Below are 16,207 nucleotides of genomic sequence, written 5' to 3' on the forward strand. Positions count from 1 at the left end.
CAGCGTGACGTTGGTGGAAGTGCGTTATTCCTTTAGGTCTCTAAGCATTGCTCGCATATTTGTGCCTGTGGCTCCCATCTGAAGTGTGAGGGTTGGAAGGAGACAGTGTGGGCGGTTCACACTGGCCTTCTGTACGTAATCCGGGCACGCTTGAGGGTTCCTAGCCACTGTAAGCCAAATCCCCGCAGCTTGTGTGCAACCCTACCGCCTCGCGCACAAGCCCCCACTGTGACACGAGGATGTCTGAACTCAGCGCTCTGGAGTGGTGAAACTGGAGACAGCTTGGCCGGCCGCTGGAGTAAGCCAGGATTAGAAGACTTTCTCCGGAGTAGTGCTCTCGGGTCCTTCTCTGCCCGCCGTGCTCTCACGCCCCCTAGAGTACCCACTGACCCCCGCAGGCGGAGTCCTCGTGGCCGCTCCCATCCAGCGGGTGGCCCCCAGCCGGCCAAGTCCTTCTCCAGATTCCAGCGTTGGGGGAGGAAGAGGTGAAGAGCCTGGGCACGCGGGTCGCCAACCTCCCAGCGAGAGCTGGTGAGCAGATCTTCACGCGTCCCCCACAGCTCGGCTCGAGCCACAGAACTTTTACATCACCCGCGTTCCGTGACGCTTCTAGAACTAGATACCAAACGCCCTCGGATAACTGTATTCACTGCTTTTGTAGGACTCTCCGGAGAAGGGGGGAAGGGGACCGAACAGGGGTGAGGATCTTCCCGGAGACCTTCCTAATCCGCTTCTCTTTTCAGACAGCAGTGGTCAACCCTAGAAGGACGAGACTTGGGCATCCCAAAAGACCTAGCGGACTGTGCTCCTTGAGGTACCGGCCTTCCCTGGGGGTTAGGGAAGGTGGGGAGAGGGACGCGGGGAGGGGGGGTTGTTGAGCAGGGTGGGGAGAGGGCCGCTAACGAATGGATCTGTTTGCTGCCAGGTTTGGAGGTGGGATAGGGTAGTTTGGAGTGAAGAGCCCTAGAGCAAACACTGTGTTTGTTTTTGTTTTCCTCCCCCCCTCGTCCGAAAAGGAACCACATTGCCAGGGGGAAATAAGACTTAGTGTAAACACAAACAACCTCAAAAAGAAGCCAAGAAAAACTAAGCCAAAAAAACCCAAGCGCAACACTCTTACAAAACTGTCTGGTTTTGTAACAATTTCCCTGCCGCCGGCCAATGAGCAGCGTGGCGGCGCGTCACGTGGTGACGTTTTATATAACGCTTTGCTGAGACAAGACAGTTATTAGGCGGCGCGAGGCGGCCGGCATGGAGCTCTTGGAGGCGCGGCAGGGACCGGTGTGCGGCAGCGCGACAGCAGTGGCAGTCCCAATTCCCTCCAGCCACCGCTCCCTGTTCTGGGTCCCTAGCCCCTAGACGCCTCTTCCTGAGTTTGTCCTTCCTTTTTAATGGATTTATTTCAGGCTGAACAGATGCCGAGCTTGCCCGCTGAGCTCGCGGGCAACAACTTGGAGCTGGCGGAGCCGGCAGCATCAGTGACCCGTGTTGATTCGGGCCATCCGGAGGCGGCTACAGAAGGTCTCTCACCTCTACCGACGCGGGAGCCAGAGCAGCTTCCTCCGGCCTCGACGACCGAGTGCAAAGTCCTGCTCACACAGGCAGACGCCCTGGCGTCCGGGGGGCGCCTCCGGGAAGCCCTCCAGGTATACCGACAGCTGTCGGAGCGGCAGCAGCTGGTGGCTGAGCAACTGCAGCAGCTGGTGCGCTGCCTGGCTGAGAACATCCCAACAGGAGAGGAGCTGGCGCCAGTGCCCGCGGTCGGGGGCAGTGCTGCGAGCTGTGTGGTGGGAGCGGAAGAGGCAGGGGTGGCAACCGTCACCGAGGCCACCGAGTTGTGGGATGGCTTCAAGTGCCGGAAGTGTCATGGGTTTCTGTGGGACCCCGTGTCCTTGTCGTGCGGCCACACCTTTTGTAAAGTGTGCCTGGAACGCGGGCGTGCAGCCGACAGGCGCTGTGCTTTGTGCGGGGTCAAGCTCTCCGCGTTGATGGTGGCCACCGGGCGGGCGCGCGGAGCCCGGCGGGCTGGGCAGCAGGCGCCACCGCCGCTGCGGGTCAATGTGGTGCTCAGCGGTCTCCTTGGCAAGTTGTTCCCTGCTCGAGCTCGGGCATCGCAACTCCGGCACGAAGGCAACCGGCTGTACCGCGAGCGCCAGGTGGAGGCGGCACTACTCAAGTACAACGAAGCGGTCAAACTAGGTGAGCCCACCGCGATCTCCTGGCAATGAAGGCACAGGAAGGTGGGGGATGGTCCAGGGCCCAGGAGTGCTCAGGGGACCATGGGATGGACCGGGACTGGAGTGGGGGAGGGGTTTCTGGAGTTCACGCTTGGACTTTTCCTCTGCCCCTACCAATTTCTCTTTCTTTGTGTCTCTGCCTCTCTGTCTCTGTTGCTCTTTGTCTTTTTCTGTGTCTCCTGTTAGCTTGTGTTTCTGCATCTCCGTTTCTGTTTGTGGCACACTGGCTCTGTCTCTCCTTTTGTTTGTCTTTCGCACCTTTGTCACTCCGTTTGTTGCTCAGTGTCACTGACTCTGTTTCTCTTTCTCTCCTTCTCCCTCTGTCTCTGCTCGCCTGGGCTCCCGCTTACACCTGCCTGCACCTTCCCTGCCGGGAGGGAAACTTCGCACCCTTCCCACAGGCTCCGCTGGGTTTCCGCCAGCCCAAGGTGTTCTCTAGGCACCTGCGTCTGCTGTCCCACCAGCCCGGGCCGCCCTTGCGGCCGGGAGGTGTCCCTTCCGGGGCCGCAGCTCTGGGTGGACTGGGTCCGGCGTGGAATTAGGTCAGGAGAGCACTGCTTGCATAAGGGCCGCGAGCAGCCTTGGCTGGGCGGCCCCTCCTTCGCGCGGGCGGGCGGGCGGGATTGTGTAACGGCTGAGGTAACCAAAGTGGGCCACGCTTGCCTCGCAAACCATCCCGCGAGCATGGGGGGGGGGGGGGGGGGGAGAGGGAAGAGCGCTCGTGCCCCGCTGTCCTGTGACTCATTGTCACCGCTTCCTATCACAGGATCCCTGTCTGAAATAGATGTCCCCCTCCCCTTCCAGCCTGCTGCCTGCGTCCTGGCCTGGAAACTGCTCAGGGATCCCAGAGCTGTGGGCTAGCTGAGAAGGGGACATGCCTCTGTCCCGCTTTCTCGTGCTCCCTGGAGACGGATGGGTGGGTTTTGTGGGTTCAAGGACAAGGTGGGCAGCCCCATGCTTGTGGCCCTACTAGGGCTCCAGAGTTCCCGCAGGGAGAGGCTTCCCCAACCCTTTCCTCCCCACATCTGAACCCAGGAAGTGGCCTCTGAGCCACTGGCTGCTGTTGCCCAGTTGGGGCAGGCTGCCAGGAGCTCTGCTGGTGGGACATGGTGTCTGGTGAAGCATGTGGGGAGAAAGGAGGCAGCAGGGCTAGGCAGACAGGACTCTGGGACTCGATGGGTGGAGGAGGGACTGGGCTGGGCTGGAGTCTCCATATGTGGAGCCTAAACCAGAACTGGCAACAGGTACTGGGAGTAGAGGAGGAACTAGGGTGGACTGGGCAAGACTGGCACCTGAGGGAGATGGGGACTCCCTACACACACACACACACACACACACACACACACACACACACACACACACCCTGTGCTCACACAAACACACTGAGCTGCCACTGGGCTGGCATGTGCTGCAGAAAATAAGAGACAGAGAAGACTTTAAACTGGTTGCTGGTGTCTTAAGAGCAAGTAATGGGCACCCACACAAACCCTCAGCACACCCCTGAAGGAAAAACCAACAAAACCTGTTCCTGCAACAGAAGTTGGAGTCTGGTCCCTGGGGAAGAGCAGGGCAATATGCAGGAGACAGGTGGAGGCCACTTAAGCCCAGATCTCCAAGGGAGGTTCCATTCCTTCTAGCCATGCCTGGAGGGCCAGTTTTTTCTGGGGTTTTTCCTTGCACGGTCAGAGCAATCAGGGTGAAAATGTCAAGACCACTTCACCCTTCTAGGAGGAAAGGGGCCTCTCCAACAAAGAGTATCTTTGTACTGAAAGATGGCCACGCTCTCTTCCTCATTGTTCTAAATACTGTACCGCCCTTCAGAAAAAAAGAAACCTGCCCCTCCAGATGCAAAGTTTGGACAGTTAACAAGTCTGACTAGCTATCTGTGTAACTTTCAGAAGATTCCTTCCCTCTCTGGGCTTGATTTTCCTCATCTGAATAATGGGTTGAACCAGATGATTTCTAAAGGCCTGCCCAGCCCTTACATCTAGTGATTCAGAGTGTTGGTGAGAGCCAATCTCAATTTATTCTCAGAAGCCTTGTCCAGGTTCATTCACATTTGGCCATCTACACTGAGTGGCCAGATTATTATGATCTCTGAACGCATAATCTGGCCACTCAGTGTATATCCTATATAATAAAAGGCTAATATGCAAATTGTCCCCTCAACCAGGAGTTCAACCAGCAGGCAGGCTGGCCAACTGTCCATGTCCCTGCCCCCTGGCCAGGCTGGCCGGACCTCACCAATGCACAAATTCATGCACCGGGCCTCTAATATATAGTGGCCAGATTATTATGCATTCAGAAATCATAATAATCTGGCCACTCAGTGTATAATGAGAGGAAAGAGCCTTGCAAATACATTTTCATTTTCTTAGAGAAACTTCATATGTGCTGGGTTTCTAGACATGTTGCTGTTGCTACCAGAAGACTAACTTGAGCTTGTCTTCCTGGTGGCCACGATGGGGGTCACATCTGGCCAGCTCCTGCTCCCCACTTCCTGGCCTGTTTCCTTGTCGGTGATACCTCACTCAGAAGCCAGGCTGTCAGTTGCTAGCCCCATATAGCCCCATGCCAGAGTTTTCTCCATGTCAAAGTCACTGAAGCACCCCTGACACCACAGGCCCTCTAAGGATCTGCTTAATAGAGGGGCAAAAATCCCTTCTTTACAGCTGGGGCATCTCAGACCCATAGTGGCTGCAGGGGAATGTGGTTGGCAGGACAACATTAGGGCTAGAAATTGAGAATGACCCTTTGAGTCTCCAGGGGAAAAGTCCTAGAAAACTTGCCATCTGCTCAAGATCCATCCTCATATAGGATTTACATGTTTCTGCTGGGGGCCATTAATGAGGGTTTGTTTGTTTTTTTCTCATTTTGGCAGCACCAAATGACCATTTACTTTATAGCAACCGGTCACAAATTTATTTCACCTTGGAATCGCATGAGGATGCACTGCATGATGCAGAAATAGCATGTAAGCTCCGCCCAATGGGCTTTAAGGTGAGTGTGGGATGGGAAACATGGGAAGGGGTTATGCTATAAAAGGAAATGGCCAGAAGGGCTGCCGCCCTTGGGTATAGGGGCATTAGAGTTCAAGCAGGCCTGGGAGAAGGCTTTGCAAAGGAGTGGGTCCCTTTTTTTTATATATATATATTTTATTGATTTTTTACAGAGAGGAAGGGAGAGGGATAGAGAGCTAGAAACATTGATGAGAGAGAAACATCGATCAGCTGCCTCCTGCACACCCCCCAGTGGGGATATGCCCACAACCAAGGTACATGCCCTTGACCGGAATCGAACCTGGGACCCTTTAGTCCACAGGCTGACGCTCTATCCACTGAGCCAAACCAGTCAGGGCAGGAGTGGGTCCCTTGACAAAGGGTTACTTAGGGGTCTTTAAGGGAACTGGATTCTTCCCCAATTTGATTCTCCATTGATGACCTGCATAGCAGCCTGGGCTCTGTGACTCCAGAACATAGACTTGAGAGCCTGACTGCCTGAGTTTGTCCCAGCTTCTACTTTTATCATCTGTGTGACCTTGGGCAAATTACTTGGCCTCCCTGTGCCTTATATTCTCATCTATAAAATGGAGATATTCAATGTCGTAGTTGCCTGCACGATAGGGCTGTGCATAAGATAATCCTTGGAAATGCTTCAGGCAGTAGTGAATACCCATGAAGTTAGTGTTACGGAGAATAGTGTCAGGAGGGTGAATAAGAGTGGGTGTCAGGAAGGTGAATAAGAGTGGGATTGAATGCTAACGTTTTCTTTCAGGCACACTTCAGAAAGGCGCAAGCCTTGGCCACCCTAGGCAAGGTGGAGGAAGCACTAAGAGAGTTTCTATACTGCGTTTCACTGGATGGAAAGAACAGGAGAGCAAGATCTGAAGCCCAAAAGGTGAGTTGAGATGACATCAGGTCCAGATGCCCAAGGGGTTCCCACCTCACTGTCTTCTCTAGGGAGGCGAGTGAGGGAACTGTCTTCCAGGGCATTTGGGGTCTTGAGTGCGTGGCTCCCTGGGTTAAGGGGATAAGAGGGAGACACAAGTTCTAATTGATTGCCCCCAAGTCACCGTTCTGTTGGGGTGTACAATCAGATTGATCAGTTGCTACATTTCTGTAGGAGCCTATGAGGAATGTTCTTGCTTCTTTCACTCAGGGTCTGGGTTGTCAATGGGGAAACAAACACAAGACAAAGATAAATGCAAACAAGTTAACATGGGGATGGAGGCTCACTGAGGAGATTCTGGCTGTTGACAAGAGGTCAGGGGTGTGGGGCTGCCTGCAGCTGTAGAACTTTACTTTGACCGAGTCACAGCTTCACCAGCCACATGGGGAAGCCAGCTCCTCATAAAGGATGCTGGCCCCCGTCTCACTTGCCATATGTACAACTCCAACCTTCACCTCCTTTGCTAGAAATAAAACACATTCAATGTCTCACAAATGTAAGTCAGAGACCATTACAATATAATCCAAACAAGCATTCCAATTCTTGAGTCCCAGGAGAATGTGGTTATTTTTAAAAGCTTCATGGAGTACTGAGAGTATTAGCAAAGGCTTAAGCATTCTCATTCCCTGGACTTTGTTGCTTACTCTTCTGCAATGTGCTCTATGTGTGTCTGGCTAATTGGCCTGAAGTTGGACATTCAGTGGTGGCCTCTGCTCTCGCCTTGTGCCCAGCCCGCAGTTCACCACCACAACCCAAGTACTTGTGTTCCATTGTGGTTTGTCAGAGCAGTGATGAAGAAAGTGAGCAAGAGACAGGACTGGTTGCTGAAGGCTCCAGAAATGAATGGATAGAAAAATCAGTGAACTAGGGCAGTGGTCAGCAAACTGTGGCTTGCGAGCCACATGCGGCTCGCGAGCCGAGGTTTGCCACTCTGTTGACTAATGAATTTGCCGACCATTGACCTAGACTCTTGATTCCAATAATTACAGGCTGTTGTTGTTCCTTGTGATTAAGCCCCTATCCCAGTGGTCAGCAAACTCGTTAGTCAACAGAGCGGCAAACCGCGGCTCGCGAGCCGCATGTGGCTCGCAAGCCGCAGTTTGCCGACCACTGACTAGGGGAAGTGGAGCTCTGGAGGTTCTGCCTCTGACAGATTTCTTTTCTGGGGAGTTGCTTTGCCATGGTTTGGGAAGTGGACAAGGTGTTCTTGAGAGAAGCACTGGTGGATCCTCCAATCTTAAGTGTAGTCCATAGTGTGGATAATAATAACAACAACAATAATAGCAGCTAACATTTATTGAGCACATCCTATGCACACCAGGCACTGAACTAGGGCTCTCTGTGGAAGATATAATTTAATCCCCACAACATCTCTATGGGGGTAGGTGCTGTTATTTATCCCCATGTTACAGATGAGATGGATGAGGATGCTGAGGCTTGGTGACTTTCTTTATATATATATATATATTGATTGATTTCAGAGAGTAAAGGAGAGGGAGAGAGAGATAGAAACATCAATGATAAGAGAGAATCATTGATCAGCTGCCTCTTGCACGCCCCCTACTGGGGATCGAGCTGGCAACCCAGGCATGTGGCCTTGACTGGAATTGAACTCGGGACCCTTCAGTCCACAGGCAGACACTCTATCCACTGAGCCAAACCAGCTAGGGCAGGCTTGGTGACTTTTGTGAGGTTGCACAGTTAGTGATTTGTGGAAGATCATTTGAAGCCAACTCTACCTGTTTCCAGAGTCTGCCTTCTAGCCACTTCCTGCTGTCCTGAGGGGACATGCTCAGAGTCTCAGCACTCATTGCTGGGGCTGGGTGGAGAGTAGCAATGGGACCAACCATTTCTGCAGTGGATGTACAAAGCTGGTTAGAAGAACTTTGACTGCCCTAACCGGTTTGGCTCAGTGGATAGAGCGTCAGCCTGCGGACTCAAGGGTCCCAGGTTCGATTCCAGTCAAGGGCATGTACCTTGGTTGCGGGCACATACCCAGTAGGGAGTGTGCAGGAGGCAGCTGATCGATGTTTCTCTCTCATCGATGTTTCTAACTCTCTATCCCTCTCCCTTCTTCTCTGTAAAAAATCAACAAAATAGATTTTTTAAAAAAAAGAAGAACTTTGACTTTGGGGACAGATTGTGCGAAGGCCAACAGAGGCAGGTGTCAGGTCCTAGGATGAGTGGTTTCTTAAAGAGTTTTTTTAAAAGTAGTGATTGATCTGAGAGAGAGAGAGAGAGAGAGAGAGAGAGAGAGAGAGAGGGAGTCATTGATTTGTTTTTCTACTTCTTTATGCATTGGTTGGTTAATTCTTGTATGTTCCCTGACCAGGGATGAAACCTGCAACTTTGGCATATCGGAACAACATTCTAACCAACTGATCTACCAGACCAGGGCCATGAGTGATTTCTTTACTCCCATTTGCACATTTCACAGGTGGCCTGAGAGGGTCTGGTATCATCAGTTAGGTTGACCTCTTTTTCCAGCTGCTTTTAGAGGGTCTGCCTAACTTAATAGGACAAGAAGTTGTGTTAAGATCTGGAGACTCAAAGAGGCATAAGACACAGTCTTGGTCTCAAGGTCCTTACAACCATGCATGTGTTACCCAACGCAATACAAATGACAGACAATAGGAGCCTATGCCCGTAATGAGTGTTCTGGAGTTCTGAAGCTGGGGCAAGAATGTAGGGGCAAATTTCCACTGAGTGTGACAAGAACATGGCAGCCACTTAAGAACACTGAGGGCCTGCAGCAGTGCTTATTTACCGGATTGTTCCATTTTCAGATGTGACAAAGATGGTCCAGGTTCATTTGGCATTAGTTACCTTATACACTCACAGACCTCAGATTCTCCCCCGCCACACTTCTTGACCCATTTGAGCCTTTTGAAGGCTGACACTGAATTGGGTTTGACTTTCATTTATGTGGAATGATTATTCCCACTGAAAGTTGGCCTCACCGTTTGTTTTCTAAAGTCATTGGGAAGGCCTAGAACAAGATCTTAGGTAGTAAAGGGAAGAAGTGAAGAGCTGCTGTTGTTTCTGCCTTGTTTCCTTCCATTTCTCCTTTCTGCCTCCGCACCCTCGCACCACACTCTGCACTTTTACCCTCATATTTTAGTGCTGTATGGCGGCTATTGAAGAACATCATGCTGTTTTGGGGAGAATGTGATGGAGATTGCTTCAGAAATGGGTTGGTCCTGCTGGGTCACTCAGGAGGGCTTCTGAGAGCCAGCTTTGGCTTCTGTGGAGGAGAGGGCTCTGAAAACTGGCATTTATGACCCTAGGCACTGTGAATGCCTTTCCACCTCATTCTTTTCCCAACTTAGATCTGGGAAGTGGGTTCCCCAGAAATAGAAGGAAAACAGGGATGTCTGAGGATGTTGGGCCTGAACCCAAGGCCTCTCCCTGGGCCCTGGGATGGATAAGTGTGCTAATTCAATTCCATCTAGTGTGACGAGTATCTGTTGGGCATCTGTCCTGTGCTCTCCAGAAGCTGGTCGTCTGGTTAGAGAGAAAGACTTAGGTCTACGGTACAATTTGAGGCTAACACAAGACTGTGTCGTGTAAGGTGCTATATTATGGTACAGTGGAGAACATGAAAGGATAAGTGACATCAGGGAGACTGGAGTAGTAGGGGAACGCAGCCCTGGAGCTGAGCCTTGAAGGCCAAGCAGAGTTGGTCATATGAAGAAACATCATGAAGGAACTTGGGGCGAGGGGTGGGGGAGGAACAGCAAGGGAGCGAATCAAACTGGAGAGTTTGGTCAGAGTTCCTGTTAGGCTCTCTTGATTAATTAATACCCTGACTGAGCAAGGGGGTGGAGCATCCTTTAGTCGGTCTCCAAACATTGTAGGGGGCTCTGGGTGGAAACACTTGAATGTGTTTTGGAAGCCAGGTGACCTGTCCTGTGTTACATGTTATATACAATATATACACATGTGTATTCACAATCCCTGCTGGCACATTGAGGCAAGAATGTGGGCAGCCAATGATACAGCCTGCACTAGAACACCCATTGTTGAGTCCAATCCCTTCTGGATCTTCTCACTCAATGGGCTTATGCAGTTGCAAAGGAACCAGCCATACACTGGAACCAGTCTGCCCCAATACTAGTACTTGAAGTTCCTTGACTTCCTCTGGAAAGTGAAGGTCGGAATGGGGGAGGAGAGGCTGGGAAAAGAGGGAGGAAGGTTGGCTTCTGCTTTTTCTAACACTTCAGTACAGAAGGGATAAAGGCCCAGGAATGATGGCTGGGGAAAGAGGGAGCAAAATGGGCAGGCAGAGGAAAGAAATATCAGAACCTAAAAGACAATTGTAGACTTCTGTTATGGACATGGCTCTAGGTCCCCCAGCTGATGTTGTTGTCTCCTGCCTTCACCTTTTTGACTCTTTCCTCCTACCCAGGTTTTTTAATCCTACTGCAGATATTTCTATGGAAAGATAGCACTGCAGTGATAGCCCTTTAAGTTTGACTAGGGTGACAGAGGCATCTGGGATGCCTTTTCAGAATGCAGATTCCTGGACCACACTTCAGATCTGGAGAGCCAGGCATGGGAACTTGGAACCTGGATTTTTAATAAGCTCCTGGGTGATTTGGTGAAGTGAGGCCCCCTTCCCTGGTCTGCCCTGGTCTGTCTGATCCAAGGCTTCATCCCTAGAGTTTTGCCCTGCAACCATTGCCCTCTACCCTTTTCTTCCCCTCTCCCTTCACCTGAGTACCTGTAGAAACTTAAGTAGTGAAGTCTTCTGTTTTATGTCACAGCTTCTCCTTAGTTTCTTTTCACCATCAGTCCCGGGGGAGTCTCAGGAACATTCTCCCGATATCCTGAAGCTGTTGGCACCTCAGCTTAGATTAAAGGAACAAGTAGAGTCAATGGCTACTGAAGGCGACAGCCATAATCTACCAAAGTTGTCACAGGTAAAACTCAATTCACCAAGCTCGTTTGTGACGCTTCGTTTGGCTGTTTTGTGGGCAAACCTGGGGAGTGAGCCCTACCTCTCTTACTTCGGTTCCTGAGAAATAAGAAATCGACTAATTATGTTCTTTGCTGGAAGGTTATTTCTTCTTTTTTAAAAAATATTTTTATTGATTTCAGAGAGGAAGGGAGAGGGAGAGAAACAGAGAAATATCAATGATGAGAGAGAATTACTTATCAGCTGCCTCCTGCACGCCCCGCACTGGGGATTGAGCCTGAAACCTGGGCATGTGCCCTGACCCAGAATGGAACTGTGGCCTCCTGGTTCACAGGTTGATGCTCAACCACTGAGCCACACTGGTTGGGCAGAAGGTTATTTCTTAATGATAAAAACTGGATTTCAGGCATGGTCACAGGGTTTATGATTTGTTACATTCATTTTTCAGTTCTTGGTTAAAACAAGATGAGAGAGATTTGATAGAACTAGAAAGGAATTGGTCAACTTCCACTGGAGCCATTCAATGAGGTGGCTTTATCAGCCTAGGGGTGGAGCCTGGGTTGATAAAGATCCTCCTTTCCTGCTTTTTTTTTGTTCAAGCTGCTGGCCTTTGAGCACCAGCTGAGTTCCTTGTGTAAAGACAACTCCATTTGATCCCCAAGTGGAGGGTAATTTCCTGCACCATGTCTTACACATAAGTAGACTTCCGGTACATATTGGAGGCTAAGAAGAGGGAAGCGATTTGGGAAGGGTTAAGGTCCTTGGAGGAAAGTATATGTGCCTTTCTTTGAAAACAAGGGAATAGAACCACGGAGATATGGGTTCCAGACCCTGGCTTTCCCATTTGAGGGCAAGTGGGCAGCAGCTGGGGTTCAGAAATCCAGCCCTGAAGGCAGAGTTTAGTGATGACTGCCTCAGCCCCTTGGGGCTGCAGTCCCCACTGCATTTGTGCCCTGTGTTCTTACCTGCATGTAAGCCCTGGGATCTCCGTGGCTTCTTAGATTCTCTGGCAGGTGGAAATCTTACATTTCCCCGCTTCTCTCCCTGCTCAGGAGAAGGAATAAAATGCAAGTGTGTCGAAGTAAAGAAAAGGGGGGAGGTGGAGGCAGAACTGAAAGAGCATCTCCTGAAATCAGAGAACCCCTAGTGCATTTCAATAATTGTTTGAGGTCATGATTACATGATTGAGAACACTAACACTGAACTTAAGTGCCTGGAGTGGCTTCTAATTGCTCCTCATTCCAAAACGAAGAAAAAAGAGCACCCCTGGCTTTCCAGTGAGAGCCAACTGTGGAACAGGGATGGGGTTTCCACCCAGACTTTGCTTTGCAAATCAGTGTACTCCTGTGTAGCCAATGCCTGGGGCTCATGGAAAGTTAAGGACACAGAATTAAATAACTCTAAACTCCCCAGGTTGGATACTGAGAAAGCCCACATCCTTTTTCTCTTCATGTCATTGTTTTCTCCCAGCTCTATGGCTCTCATTTTTCATCTGTCTACCAATGTTTTTGCTAGGGATTGGAGGGGAAACAAGAACATGGGCATTTTGACCTGTAGACTATGGGTTTACAATAGAGAGGGATTCTCAAGGTATTGTTGGACTTATCTCTAGGTCCATTTTTGAGTATTCCTCTCCTGGACAAACATTCTTTTCTTTCTTTTTTTTAAGCAAAGGCGTGGGAACTTATTGCATGTGTATCCAAACTCCCGCCTGGGGAGGGTTCCCAAAATGGGTAACCCTGGACAAACATTCTTTAAAAGACTAGAGACACTATTGATCATTTTACCAAATGATTTTGCCTCTTTTTCAACATTCCCCCCAAAGTCTAGTGAAGGGAATAGTTGGACCCTAGTTCAGTGGTCGACAAACCATGGCTCGCGAGCCGTGGTTTGCCACTCTGTTGACTAATGAGTTTGCCAACCACTGTCATATACTACCCTTTACCTCTTTGCACACAATATGCCACAATTGCCTAATCCTCACAGCTTCCAACTACACGGTAACATTTAGTCTAGTCCAGTGGTCGGCAAACTCATTAGTCAACAGAGCAGCAAACTGTGGATCGCGAGTTGCATGTGGCTCACGAGCCGCGATTTGCCGACCACTGCCCTAGTTCATTTGAGCAGCATAACCTATAGCTGGAGCATGAGGTAACTGCAAGTCTGTGACACACTTGTGCCAGAGCCTTCCCAAAAGTCCTTGTGGAGCTTGGCTGTAGAGTGAGAGGAAGCACTGAGTGACAGGATCTACCCTCTCTACATGCCTTGGTTTCCCTAATGTAGTAACTGGGGAATGATCTGGTTAGGAGAGGGGACTGGTGCTACATCTTACATTTCTCCCCTTCACCACTGCCCAAGGAATCTCTCCCCTACATGCCTTTCTGTCCTTGCCTAGGGAAGTCCCCCAACTCTGCCCAAGCTGGGCATGCCTTTGTCACTGATGCTGTGTGGACAGAAGTGGGAAATATGCCTCGTGACTGCCCCTTCTCCATTAAGCCATGTGTCCACTCAGGACTGTGAAGTTCCCTCTCTGTCTCCTGTGGTGGGAATATCAGAGGACAGTATTGATCCCTCGTAGATTCTGACTTTTGGCTCTTTATTCCGCCAGGAAAATGAGGAACTCCCCCATTGTTCTAGACAGGAGGAAGGAGCAGCCAATGGGGACTGCAACATCCAGATGAATCCTGCGGAAGTAAAGGGGCATGGACAGCAAGGAACCACGAAAGACCAGGAAGAAGAGGAGGAGAAGGGGTACCCTGCTTCTCCAGAAGCTGCCTCCAGCCAGACTGGCAAAAGCCAGGAAAAGAAAAGGAAACATTTTCAAGTTGAACCCAAAGACCCAGACGTTCCTACTAAAGTCTATAAGCCAGGTACTGACTCTACCCAGGGCTAAAAGGCCTTGGGGGAGATGCTGGGCTCCCCAGTATAAGAAGGTTACTTACTGTCCATATGAGGGTTCTTTAGGCTCTGGGTGTGTGGCCCAGCTCTGGAACTTGGCTGTGGCACCTCAGGATTGCTGTGAAGTTTCTGTGAGAGCATGCATAGTTTCCAGCGTACTGCCAGTGCTCAAGAATAATTGTAATGGAAAGCCACGCCATAAGGTCAAGCACAGTCTCAAGTAATGATATCAAATGCCCTTGATGGTGTCACTTCCTGCCAGGCCAACCTCTCCCTACCCCCATCCCTATTCCAGGAACAGAAGACCAGAGCTGTGTGATCAGGCCACACTCTGCTCATTCCCAGATGTGTTTCTGTAGGCAGGCATCTGAGAAGCAGCAGCTTCAGCCCAATAGCTTTCCAAGAGAGGTGGGCAGTGCCAAGAGTCACTATCAGCTTTGAAGGCCTGGCTCAGTCCGTGGAGTTGCAGCTGCTGCTCCTGCTGCATAAGGTGCCTGTTGAATTTGAATGAAGTCCACCGGGCTTCTGGATATTCCCTGACTTGCACTTCTCTTTCTGTGGGGCTTCTGGACATCTCGAGAGTCTACTTCAGGGTATCCCATTCTCAGTGGGTCAGGTGGCCAATAAATCAACCCCCCAGAAGAGGTGAGAGTGGCAGACTGAAAAAGTAGTTGTGTTTTTTTTTTGTGTGTGTGTGTTTTTGCCTCACAAGTTCTGTCTGTGAAACAAGGTTGGTCCAGCTCTGACTTACTGTTTTCTAAATCACAGAACCTACTACTGATTTGGGGGACCTGCCTGCTGTCAGTATTCCACTCCCATCTTTTGATGCAACCGACCTTGAATGTGCCCTATGTATGAGGTATGTGATGTGTGTTGTCACTTACTGCCTGAGGGGTCTTCCTTTCCTCTCTGGTGTGTGGATCTTTCTTCTAGTGACCTACTGCTTCATTGATTAGCACATAAAAACATGGTTCTAGTGAAATGGAAATTACCTTGACACAGCCTGTCACACAGGCTAGCTGGTGTCTCCTGTTTACAGATTGCATTCCTTATATTCCTGACTTGGAAATACTTGGACAGTGGGAAGCAAACTATCTACTCAGAGGTCACAAACTGTGGCCCACAGGCTGAATGTCTTGTGTTTGGTCCTCACGGGATTTTTGTTATTTAAATTTGAATGTCTTGAGACAGGACACACACTTTCCAGTTAGTCATGGTCCCTCCCCTGCTCACTGTCTTATATTAGCCTGCATCTCACATTTGCATCACTTTCCTGGCCTTTGTAGGTATCTAGGTTTGAGACTCTGTGACTAATGTCAACTACTGGATCAAGATCTCAAAACTCAAGGGCTAATGTCAGTGCCATAGGTCTAGTCTATGGAAGCAAAGTAGAGGACCTGCCTAGCGTTTGTTTTGTGCCATGAAGAGGATTAGTAGTGGGTCTGTACTACTTGGCCAAGCATCTTTCCTTCACCCAGTGCCTTATTGTCCCTACTTGCTCAAATCTCTGGAGAGGCAGATCATCCACATGCTTCCTCCCAAACCCCACACAAAAAGGGAAGCTGCTAAAATCATAGTCTATGTGGAAAAAAAGACTTTATTTATTTATTTATTTATTTATCCTCACCCCAGGATATTTTTCCATTGATTTTTAGAGAGAGTGGAAGAGAGAGGGAAAGACAGAGAAATATTGTTGTGAGAGAGACATATCGATTGGTTGCCTCCTTCATGAGCCCTGACCAGGGCCTGGGCTGGGGAGGAGCCTGCAACTGAGGTATGTGTCCTTGACCAGAATTGAACCTGGGACCCTTCAGTCTGCAGGCTGATGCTCTATCCATTGAGCAAAACCAGCTGGGGGGAAAATTACTTTTATTCATTTCATTTCACAGCTGTGACTTTGTAGCTAAGAGGAGAAACTCCAAAGTCAGATGGTCTGGATTTGAACCCTTGCTCTGCCACTTGCTGGTTGTTTGACCTGGAGCAAGTGACTTTCTTTGACACTGTTTTCTCATCAGTAAAATAAAGAACAGTAGTCTTTACCCTATGGGGTAGTTACGATTGAGAAAATCTACTTAAAAAAACTTAGAATAGTGCCTGACATATAAGTACCTAATGTTAATTATTTTTTCTCCTAGACCATGAGGAGGGGAGGTTCTTTTTTTTTTTTTTAAGTCCTATCAGTTTAATAACAATAAAAACCCCAAAA

At 49.8% G+C, this 16,207-nt stretch overlaps 1 protein-coding gene across 2 annotated transcripts in view; it reads left to right on the plus strand.

Moving 5' to 3' along the window:
* Nucleotides 1-491: 491 nt before the first annotated feature.
* The window catches only part of LONRF3 (LON peptidase N-terminal domain and ring finger 3), a 36,864-nt gene continuing 21,148 nt past the window's right edge, over nt 492-16,207 (plus strand). The window contains exons 1-7 of one of the 2 annotated variants that reach the window (XM_080652566.1): nt 492-531; nt 744-814; nt 1,407-2,199; nt 5,119-5,237; nt 6,012-6,134; nt 13,712-13,973; nt 14,770-14,860. In XM_080652566.1, the coding sequence (XP_080508692.1) occupies nt 1,416-2,199; nt 5,119-5,237; nt 6,012-6,134; nt 13,712-13,973; nt 14,770-14,860 (1,379 nt within the window). In that variant the 5' untranslated portion in view covers nt 492-531; nt 744-814; nt 1,407-1,415. Of the gene's footprint in view, nt 532-743; nt 815-1,212; nt 2,200-5,118; nt 5,238-6,011; nt 6,135-13,711; nt 13,974-14,769; nt 14,861-16,207 lie in introns of those variants that run through there. The other variant, XM_080652565.1, reaches the window with a different exon arrangement.

Source organism: Plecotus auritus (genome assembly GCF_963455305.1).
Source record: "Plecotus auritus genome assembly, chromosome: X".
NCBI classification, from domain to species: Eukaryota; Metazoa; Chordata; class Mammalia; order Chiroptera; family Vespertilionidae; genus Plecotus; species Plecotus auritus.